General features: G+C 48.2%; 2 protein-coding genes across 3 annotated transcripts; one reads left to right on the plus strand and one right to left on the minus strand.

Moving 5' to 3' along the window:
* The first annotated feature begins 3,631 nt into the window (after positions 1-3,631).
* LOC112892247 (UBP1-associated protein 2C) lies at positions 3,632-8,437 on the plus strand. 2 transcript variants are annotated; one of them, XM_025959384.1, is made up of 2 exons: positions 3,632-5,143; positions 7,189-8,437. In XM_025959384.1, the coding sequence occupies exon 1, from the start codon at positions 3,643-3,645 to the stop codon at positions 5,140-5,142; it is 1,500 nt and encodes a 499-aa protein (XP_025815169.1). In that variant the 5' UTR covers positions 3,632-3,642; the 3' UTR covers position 5,143; positions 7,189-8,437. The 2 variants fall into 2 exon arrangements, with proteins under 2 accessions (XP_025815169.1, XP_025815168.1); XM_025959383.1 differs by having other exon boundaries at positions 7,205-8,437.
* A 156-nt stretch (positions 8,438-8,593) lies between these two features.
* LOC112892248 (protein trichome birefringence-like) lies at positions 8,594-11,232 on the minus strand. The gene is made up of 5 exons (XM_025959385.1): positions 10,464-11,232; positions 10,146-10,326; positions 9,274-9,455; positions 9,040-9,195; positions 8,594-8,961 (listed from the first exon to the last, which is right to left on the minus strand). The coding sequence occupies exons 1-5, from the start codon at positions 10,967-10,969 to the stop codon at positions 8,619-8,621; spliced, it is 1,368 nt and encodes a 455-aa protein (XP_025815170.1). The 5' UTR covers positions 10,970-11,232; the 3' UTR covers positions 8,594-8,618.
* Between the last annotated feature and the right edge of the window lie 64 nt (positions 11,233-11,296).

Consider the following 11,296-nt stretch of genomic DNA (forward strand, 5'->3'; position numbering starts at 1 on the left):
AGGACATCAGTACTCCATCAGTATGTGGTATAAGTTGAACACTAACATTTTTTGTTTTGCATATTGTACATTCACTAACATTTTTACTGTTTTCAATCCCTCTGTTTTCCAGAAATTATTTCATGTGAGCATTGGATGGAGAAAGCCAGAAAGGTCGAGCAAATGGTACCATGCACTACTCCTACACCGGTCATCACCGCCGGTTCCAAAATCCCATCGCCATCAGTTCTGACGATCGTTGGATCAAGATTGACGGTGATGGGTGGGTCATCACGCTGGTTCTAGAACCGGCGGTGATAGCCTTTTTACAAAACAAAAAAAATGCCGCAATGGCTCCATGCGCTGCGCCACGGCCCTACGCGCTGCCAGCCCTCGAGCCGTCATGGTCCTCACACCGTCCCACCATCGTGGTCCTTGTGCCGTCACGGGCCCATTGTCACAGTGCCGCGGCTCCTCGTGCTACCATCTCGCTTGCCACCGTGGCTCCGCGTGCCGCGGCCACTGTTGCAGCCCCTCACGCCACTGCAGCCACGCGCCGACCGTTGCAGCCGCCCATGCCATTGTGGTCCTCACGGTTCTGCAGCAAGGGCGCCGCCGTTGCGGCCCTGTCATCATAGTGTTGTGGCCCCATTGCGCCGCCACCTCACTCACCACCACGGCCGCGCGCTGCCTTTGCCGCCTCTTGCGCCTTCGTGGCCCTCATGCCGCTGCGACCTCACGCTGCTACGGCCGTGCGCCGCCATTGCAGCAACTCGCGCCGCGGCCCCTCGAGTCACCGTCGCAGCAACTTGCGCTGCTAGAGGGAGAGGGAGTGAGCACGGGAGAGGGAGAGGGAGAGGGAGAGAGCGATAGAGCATGTGAAGGGGAGAGATAGAATATTGGAGAGAGGCTGAGTCCGGTGTGGGGGGAGATATCTCCCCGCCACGTCAGCTCTCACCCCCACTCTCACACCATTCTCACCCCACCCCTCCAATGCACAGGCTATAGTGTCAGCTCTCACTTCTTTCTCCTTCACGTCAGCTTTTCTTTTCCAGATTTAATTATTTCAACCTCCTTTGTTCGAATACGCAAAAGAATTCAAGAAATAAATTTTATTCAACTTTAAAAAGTTACCGATTACATAATAAATAAAAAAATTATATAATAAATAAAAAATTACATAAATCTAAGGATGACTATATGCCCACACATGCTCAACCAAATCTTGCTAGAGCTGTGCATACATTGGTGAGTCCCTCATCTCGGTGTCCATCTGAATTCTGGCAGCTAGGCTTGGTGGTGCATCGTTGTGGATCGCCGGACCGACATTGGACGCAACTGTCTCATAGATCTTGTCCAAATCGGTATCATGCTCGTCATCGATGATCATGTTGTGTAGGATGACATATGCACGCATGATCAACCCAAGAGTAGGATGATATATGCACGCATGATCAACCCAAGAGTACGCTATGAGTAAGAGCGTCCGGGAACTGCTATAATGTTGAACCTAGATTTGAGCAGTCCAAACGAACACTCGACATCTTTGCACCAAGCTGCTTGAGCATTTATGAATTCCTGATGCTTCTGACACTGCGGAAGAGTAATACCCTTCATAAACATCGGCCAAGAGGGGTAGATGCCGTCGGTAAGGTAGTAACCCCTATTGTACTCATGTCCATTAACTGTAAAGTTCACTACGGGTGCTTCTCCTCTAAGCATATCAGTGAATAATGGCGACTGATTGATTACACTGATGTCGTTGTTGGACCCGACCACTCCAAAAAAGGCATGCCAGATCCAACGATCATACGATGCAACGGCTTCTAAGATAATGGTGGGATGTTTTATGTCCCCCCTTGTGAATTGCCCCGCATGTGCCACCGGACAGTTTCTCCACTGCCAATGCATGCAATCGATGCTCCCTAGCATGCCCGGAAAGCCACGCTCCTCGGCTTTCGCTAGTAGACGCTGAGTATCCATGATATTTGGTCGACGGCAAAACTCATCCCCGTTAAACTGAATGATGCCTTCACAGAATTTCTCTAGACAATCTAATGCAGTTGATCTAGCTAGTTTTAGGTACTCATCTATCGAATCCGCAGCGCCTCCATAAGCTAACAAGCGTAAGGCCGCGGTACACTTTTGTAGCGGAGAGAGACCGTGATGGTTGCAAGCATCTTCTCTTTGGGTGAAATATGGAGAGTATTCACCTAATCTACGCATAATACGTAGAAAAAGTTGACGCCTCATTCGGTACCTTCGCTAAAAGTAATTCGGAGGATAAATGCAGTTGTCGGCGAAGTAGTTTTGGAACAGCCGATCATGGGCACCCTCACGATCACGCCTGATGTAGCGTCGACGACGTCGCCTTCTGGTTGACTCCTCTTCAAGATTGAGCATCGCCTCCTCATACTCCGCTTGGAATACATCGATCATTTCAGCCTCCATTCCTTCACTCGAATTCGTGGTAGATGAAGATATGGCGTCGAGAAGAGTGAAATTGAAGTATGGACGGGAGAAATGAGCTCAAATGGGGTGGGGAAGGAGTGAAACCTGGGTGGGGTATTTATAGGGGGGTTAGGGATGAAATTTGAAATTTTTTGCAATTTTTTTCGAATTTTTTGGAGTTCAAATGGTCAAATAACGGCTAGTTCAACGGATAGTCCGCTTGGACCAATATAAACGTGTCACGTCACTCCCGCCCCACCCCTCTCGCCCGCGCACGCCGACGCCAGCGCGCCGCCTCACTCCCGCCCGCCTCCCGCCCCCGCGCGCCTGCCAACGCGGACGAGAGTGGAGCGATAGCGCCCGCTCCCGTCCGGCGGGATCCATCCCGCCCTCTCTCTCCCGCTCGACCGCCTCCGCCTGCGCCGCGCTGATAGAGGTGCGGTATCGGCCCTTGTGGGCACCAGCCTAATCCTTATCTGGTGTCCCGATGCATGCAGGTGTTGTTTGCTGATTCTGGTCCGTTTGATTGATCCCGATACGATCTCGTTTCAGGCCAGGCAGACGCAGGTCCGAGCCGCCGCGATTCGCGATGGGACTGCTGATGTGATGTGAGCACTCTGGATTGCCTCCTCTACATTTTCGTTGATGTGATCGTGTTTAGTTCCACGAGCTAAATTTAGTGTCGAAAATATTATAAATTAAAAGTATTAAATAAAGTTTAATTATAAATTAATTGTAGAACTTTTAGACTAATTTGCGAGACGAATCTAATAAGATAGCATCGTTGTTGCAAATTAACGGATGGTTAATTTAGCATCGCTGTTGCAAATTATAAATTAATTAGAATTATTAAATTTATTTCACGAACTAACCGCTATCTACGAACTAACCGCTATCTGTGAAAAAAGATTTTAAATAAATTTTATTTAATATTTATAAATAATAATTTTTTTATATGATAGGATTAAAGTTTAGCTGTTTAACCAAACGGAGCGTTAAGCATCGCGTCTTTGATGCTGCATGTCACGCCTGGTTGCTACCCAATGGGGAATCACCATTGAGAGAGCATGGTAGGGATTTTGGGCCCAAATGTAATGGGCTTTTTGTTTATCCGTCTAGTCTGGTCCATCGTGGCCCAGTACAACGCGCAGTCTATTTTTAGCACACGATGCGCCAGCAGTAGCAGTTGGATTCCCTAATCAAGAAATCCTGATGCTCGCAGAGACGCAGACTCGGATCGATAAAAACTCGCCGATCCCTCCTCGCTTCTCCACCTCCCCCTTCTCGTCCCGACCCCGGCCGCCGCTACACCTCCAAACCCTAGCTAGGGTTTTGCCCAGCCATCCCCTTCTCGCCCCCATGGATCCCTTCTCCAAGAAGCGCAAGCCCGACGAGAACGGCGCCGCCACCGCCTCCCCCGCCGGCGGGGCCGCCGCGCTGGGTCTCACCCGCGACGACGTCCTCCGCCTCCTCGAGCCGCTCTCCCGGGACCAGCTCGCCGACATCGCGGCCGCCGCCGCGCTCGTCTCGGCGCACGCGCTCGACGCCGTGCGCGCCGCCGCCGACCGGGACCCGGCCCTCCGCAAGCTATTCGTGCGGGGGCTCGGGTGGGAGACCACCTCCGACTCGCTCCGCGCCATATTCTCCGCCTACGGCGACCTCGAGGAGGCCGTGGTCATCACCGACAAGAATACGGGGCGGTCCAAGGGCTACGGCTTCGTCACCTTCCGCCACGCCGACTCCGCGGTCCTCGCGCTCAAGGAGCCATCCAAGAAGATCGACGGCCGCATGACCGTCACGCAGCTGGCTGCCGCCGGCGCGGCCGGAGGGCCGTCCGGTGGGGCCGCGGGCAGCGGTGTCGCTCCTGTGGCAGATGTCTCCCTTCGAAAAATCTTTGTCGGCAACGTCCCTGCCGACATGTCGTCCGAGCGCCTCCTTGCGCACTTCGCCTCTTATGGCGAGATCGAGGAGGGGCCGCTGGGTTTTGACAAGCAGACGGGCAAGTTCCGTGGCTTTGCCCTCTTTGTTTACAAGACGCCTGAGGGTGCGCAGGCCTCGTTAGTGGACTCGGTTAAGGTAATTGAGGGCCACCAGCTTGTATGCAAGCTCGCAATAGAGGGGAAGAAGGGGAAGCAGGGGCAATCACAACAATCTGGGGCTGCCAACCAGCAGCAGCAGCAGCAGATGATGCAGGGTGGTCCACAGGAAATGCAGGGAGGGCTTGGGCTTGGGCCTGGGCCGCAGATGGGAGCGCAGTATGGTGGCCCTGGGAGTGGTCTGTCTTCATTTGGTGCATTTGGTGGTGTTGGTGGCGGGTTTGGGGGTCCAAACCCTTATGGAAACATGCCATCTTCCATGGGTGGAGGGAGCACAGGTGGTTTAGGCTCAATGGGAGGCCAGGTGCCTACCGGGTTGGGTGGGGCTGGGGCTGGCGCATTTGGGCCTGGTGGATTGGGTGGTGGCTCGTTTGGTGGATCGTCTCAGTTTGGTGCTGGTGGGATGGGGGCTTATGGCGGTATTGGAATGGGCGGAGGTTCCATGTACCGCATGCAACAGGGAGGAGGTGGGCTGCCTGCAGGTGCCTTTGGTGAAGGAGGGAACTACCCCCTTCCAGGGTCTGGTTTCCGCGGCCAGGACCCTCAAGGTGGGATGTCACCTGGGCCAGGTGGCAGGGCTCCTCCTATGTACCCCAATGTGCCGCCTTATTTCTAAGGTATACTTTACACCCGTAGCATATTTTTAGTTTTATAGTTTATTACTGTTGTGGTATGCTGCTTTTGAGACTTGGAACTGTAGCGAAACATGCATTGATTTGCAGATTGTTTGCTTTAGCTTCTCATGGATGGAATTGACTATGTGTTTGAAAATTGCACTGGCTGAATGGTGGTGTTTTTGGCTTTTATTGAATCTGGCGGTGATTGAGAAGTCATATTCTTTTGACTTGTTTTGTTTGCAAGTTACTATCTGAATGGTTGTTCTTTTGAATGTTTGCAAGTCACTATCTGAATGGTTGTTCTTTTTTGCGTTTCTTACTTAATTTGGTAGTGACCGAGAATTCAGATTCTTTTACTGATAAAGTTTTGATGATTTGTAAGACATTTTAGGCAATAGATTGTCTTAGGCAATAGATACTAATGAGTTATGATTGGTGGGCATTGATCCTAGAGTTTCATGGATGCTAGCTGTGAATATGTTAACGTAGTAGTCCTTAAGTTCCATACTAGCTGACATATGTTTTTGTCCTGTCTTTTCCCGTTTTAAGTTTTCCTTTGGGTGTATGAGTTATCATTTGGGTTTGCTTTTTAGCATGGAGGGTACTCTCAGAGCATAGCATAATGCTTTGGCGGCCTGACTGCCTGAGGCATTCCTCACTTTGCTTGTTGTTTGTCTGGTTGTTTATGTGACATTTGATTCCTCTGTACCCGTTACTTTCTTTTGCATGTGCTTGTGTAATGTTAGATTCTATTTTTTGTCTTGGTGATTGTATTGGAATTGTCAAGCTTTGTTATTCCTGGTCTGCTTTATCATGATGACTGATAGTGTAAATCTGCTTAGGCTATTAACCTGATCTTAAATTGCCAGTTACTACTTGATTGTAGCGCTTCAAGGCTGAGGCAATCTTAGCTTTCTTTTAGTCAAAACTTTTTGTACAACTGTCTTAGGTTAATTGTAGATGCTGTTGACATCTGAGATTGAGATTTGTACTTTGGCATCCTGATGGTTTAAATGGTATGTATGTGAGAATTAGAATGCGTATGTGTCTTGAATTCTTGGTTCATTTTTATCCTTGTAAAAGCATCGGATTTTTTCAACTGCTTTCTTAGTGCGTACCTAAATTCCTCCATGTTCAGATCTAGTTGGTCCTTAAGTTCACGTTTATTAATTCTTATTATGGAGTCATGTTTACTGGTGGTTTGGCATAACCACTATCAGCATTAGTGCATGCTAATGTCTGCAGTGTTGCCTTTTCTGTATTCATGTCACTGATACCCTTCCTAAGTTCCCTTCTATTTGGTACTTTGGCATTAGTGTAAACCTTTTGTCAAGGTTGTTTCATATCTCATCTTGCATGTAGTGCTGGGACATTGGCCTCAAATAATGCCTTCCCTTCCCTCATTCCATACTACCATTAAATTACCAGAGTCCCATATCTAAAGACCGTGTTGTGTATTAGAATGCTAGAGATGTTTGGATAACGAGTTTATAAGCTGTTTGTGAACTTATCTATTTTTCTTTATTAACATAACATTGTATTTATATATCATTACTATGTAATGTATCTATGCAAATCTGTCTTTGTGCACTGCAAATGTGTTAAGTTTCTTTTTTGGGTGTGGGTAAGCTGGTATCCAGGATGCTTTTATTCCCTTCTTTCTTGATAGTTTATGAATTCTTTTGACCTTTTTTTGTGTGTTCTTTGTCTCATCAGTAGTATGATTTTCATTGATCTAATTTACTGCCTTGATTTTATTATGTTACAATAATATTTTTTCAGTTTCCCACCGATCCTATATTGATGTGATATATTTGCACTTAAAAGCTTCTGCAATATCCGCATGCAGTCATCAAAACTGGTTTTGACTTGATAGTGCATAGAACATTTTGCTATTCTTGATAAATCCCGCCTTATAAAGTTTTTTTCTCTATGTATGTTTAGAAGCCTAATGTATTAAGCATTGTATTTCTAGTTTTTAATTCTTTATTGTGTATGTTTTGTATTTATATCTGTAATCAGCTGAATTATTGATTGAATTCTAGTGAATGTATGACTCAGGTGTGTGACAACTCTTGGGAGCATATGCTTTACAATGGTTGTGCTGAATTCACATGGATGTCTTGCATATTCTGGCTAGTGGCTACTTCTGATCTGGATTCTGGAATGAGTTTGCACTACCAATTTTCGATGTTGGATAAATCAAGCTAGTTTAGTGTTTCTTGATAATGTTTCACTTGTACTTCCTTATGACTGCTTTGCAGTTTTCAGTTTACATAGATAAGTGAAGTTGCACTTAACTCTATGGTGTCTTGTCTATTCTCGTATTATCATATGAGATTCCTTTGTTATCATTGGCCAGTGATCTGTTCAATCTTGGTTTTTATTAGTGGAGACATGCTTGGTGAGTTGTGGGCTGTTTGTATGTATGATCTATGGTTGTAATGCAGGCTTCTTTTTTCCTTTTAAATTTATAGTCCGTTTACAGAACGCTGCATACCTTCTCCAAAATAAATCCTAAAGCTATAGATTTATCTTTGTTTCTTGAAGCTTGGATAGTGGCTAATTACTAAATGATTTTGTCAGCAGATTTTTTGCTTTTGCCTTATGCCATAGTTAACTATTTAGCTGTGTAGCTTGGGGAATCAGCTAAATAGAATTGTTAACTAGGTGATAGATAAACCAGCTATTGAAACAGGGCCTCAGCTAGCAGCTAATAGTTAGCTCTAAAGGATGACCTTAGTCACATGCCTTTTTACCTTATGAGATGAGAATTATTGATGGGTTCATGTTTTCTTTCTCTGTCTTTTATATGATATCTTGAAACCTGAAGGTTATAAATTAGGTTTAGCTTTGTAGCACATTTGCTTAATTTGTGGCAACAGGTCAGCTGAAGTGCTTGGTATCTTGAGTATTTTTTTTCTTGTTATCAGACCGCCAACTTTTTTACTAGTCAGCATGTTTTATCATGCTCAAATTGCTACTCAGAAATTTGCTACTATAATATGTCTGAAGCTAGGTTTATACCTAGCTGACATGTGGTCACAAATGGCATTTTCTGGTATGAAAGCTGTAGTCTTATGTAAGTTGCAATCTCCATTTTATTGTTTATGTGTTTGCTGCCCTGGTTATGCCCATGCATTCTATTGACCTGGTGTAGATTTTGGTGCTGAATGTGGATCCAATGTCGGATTGTAAATCTGGTGCTGATTTATGTAGCGATTATTGTCACCGTACACTTGTTATTTGCACTCTTTTAGTTGTTTAATTGCTTAGCCAATGTGTACAACTGAAGAGCTGATTTTTTGCTTGTGGACTGTGGTAGGATTTAGGATATATGATAAGATCTTCAATGTTGAAGTGCTACCTATGTCGTGACGTCTGTATATTGTGATTTTTCGTTGTTTTCCTTTTTCTTCTGCTTTACTATCACACTAGGCAAGGTGAAGCTGCCCCCCAAAAATAGTATTACGCTTCACCCTGGCAAATGTACATTAGAGGGAGGTCTCATCAAAGAGTCAAGCAAAAGCATATTCCAGGTATCTGGTAGCCCTGGTAGGCACCAGTGGCTGCAGTCAGCATATGTGAGTGGTTGCTGCTGCTGCTCTGTGCTAAGCAGTTTCCCTTCCCGAGTGATGGTGTAAACCGATGGGTGTGCGTCGATCCGGAGCTCTGAGAGGTGGGTGATATTCAGATATGTGACCGGTGTTCTCATGTTCTTGATGTTCCTCTCGACAATGGTGACCAGGCTTTTTGGAAACCCTGGAGCTACTGTTCCAGTGGAGATTGGGGACGTCTGGTTGTAGCACCAGTTTACACTGCACCGTAGGAGTGTAGTTAGTGACCTCATTTAGTTCCTGTGGTGCTTGTATTGTTGCTGGAAATGTGTGTAGTACCTCTTGTGTTCAGGCGAGACGCTCCGGAAGAATACTCTGGTTCTGCTGGGGTCTATGTTGCGGTCGACCCACCTAGCCCAGGTCCTCAGCGCTCTGTTGAAGGCTTCCTCCCCTGCCATCTCAACCATCTTCCCGTCTCTCTCGAAATGGTCCCACCTGCATCCAGATGTCGGGGGTAAGAATAAGATGCAGGGAATATGAGAATGAGCATGGTTAGAGATCGCGTGGACTTACGCCCTGAGCTTGCTAGTGTGAGTCCACCAGTGGCCGGTGTTGAAGACGAGAACATCTGCGCGCACGGTCCTCTGCAGCATGACCGGCAGCTGGTCCAGCTTCAGCGCCCTAGTCTGGTTGATCTTTGTTTCGAGCTTCACGAGGAACGGACTCCAGAAGAACTCCGCGGAGCAATTGTAGTCCTGTTTTTGTAGAATTGAAGTGATGTTAGAACAGTGTGAACAGTCATTGTAGAAGCCCCGTTTTAATATGAAGAATAAACGATCTTAGAATATATAATATTCCCTCTAGTACGATGATTTGAGCACTGACGCTGCAGAACTTAACTAGTACTTTTTTGTTTGTTATACGAGATAACTTGTTAAACGAAGCAACAAAAAATAACTTGTTAAACGAAGCAACAAAAACTATCACTTTCACATATCTAAATGCATTCTTTCAAAAAAAACATATCTAAATGCAAGATATAAAAAATAATTTGTAAATAAATTTAGAATGGTTTACTTAGGATAAATAAAAGGGGTAAAAGCTAGATTTGGGAAGGGTTTTAAATTCTCTCCTCCACCATCTATTTCTTGTTCCTCGTTATTGCTGAAGTTAAAGTGAATTTGGCAGCTCTAAAAAATAGAGATAGTCCTCATTTAGCATTTGGAAGGTTTGATTTAGGTACTATCGCCGGAGTTGATTTAACTACTGTGAACTAATTTGTTGATACATTGAAAGTTACTACGACTACGGTTGACTTTGGCTAGTAGGTAGAGTAGGTTGGTCAACAGTAGATCCAAAATCACCGCAATTTCCGCACGCCAAACGGCCGCCATGAATTCATCGTGGGTACACGATGCCCAAGAGGAGCGGATGACGCCACGTACCATGGCGCGGAAGATCCTGTACTCGGAGCCGGCGTCGTCGACGATGCGCGTCCGCGACCGGTCCGGCACCGCCGCGTAGAGGATGCAGGCGAGCGACTCCCACATGTTGCGGTTCAGCGAGTCGCCCACGAACACCAGCCGCTTGTCCCGGCACAGCTCCAGGGCCTCCGCGCCGCCCAGCCTTCGCTCGTCGATCGGAAACACGGGGAAGAAAAGAGACCGATGCGTGTCAGAGTAGCCATGGCGCGCGCGGCGCGTAAAGCACAACACAAATGAATGCTCAATGCGTTAACGGCTTGTGGCGCGGTGCGCACTGACCTCGTGCGGCCGCCGCAGCCCCTGGGCCGCCACCGCCACCGCTCGTAGCCGGAGTCCGGCCGGCCGTTCCGGCGGCACGCCACCTGGTCGCTCAGGAACGGGCACTCCGCGGCCCCGTACAGCGGGTAACCCACCGGCTCCTCCACCCACTTCCCGTCGAACAGGTCGCACTCGCTGTCGTCGTCCCCCGCTTCCTCCGCCGCCGCGGGGGCCGGTGCTGGGGGCTCGGCATCCTCCTCGTCCTCGTGGCCCAAATCAAGTGCGTCTGACGACGATGAGTCTGGCGCCGGCGCGACGGCGGCAGCATGCGAGGCACTTTGCACCCTGGAGAAGCGGTCCCACGGCGCCGCCGTGCCCGGCTGGAACGGGCGGTACCCGGCGGCGACGAGCATTAGACCGGCGGAGAGGAGGAAGAGGCACGCGAGGGAGCAGAGGGAGGTGGCGAGGACCCATCGCCGTGTCGAGGACGCGGGGAGGGCAGCAGCTGGCTTCGTGGAGTGATCCATCGCTCGCTCGCTACTGGCTTCTTTGGTGGTGAGGCGAGCGAGTGCGTAGTGGAGCTATCTAGTCTTGGGCAGCTGCAGGTTGGTTGCATAGCGAGACGGGTCGAGCGGACAGAGCTAGGGAAGGCGAGCGAGGCGTGGCGCCATGGTGGGTTTTGGTTGGGCGTCCTCGCCGTTGCTGGTGACCGGTGAGGAGGGGTTGGGGTTTTGGTTGCGTTGGTTTGGGACCCTTTTGCCGCTGCTCTTGTGCTCGTGCACGCACGCTCTCTCCCTCTCCGTGACTCTGCACTCGTCATGTGACTGTGAATGATATAGTAGGTGCCTAGTACC

Source organism: Panicum hallii, chromosome 5 (assembly GCF_002211085.1).
Source record: "Panicum hallii strain FIL2 chromosome 5, PHallii_v3.1, whole genome shotgun sequence".
NCBI lineage: Eukaryota > Viridiplantae > Streptophyta > Magnoliopsida > Poales > Poaceae > Panicum > Panicum hallii.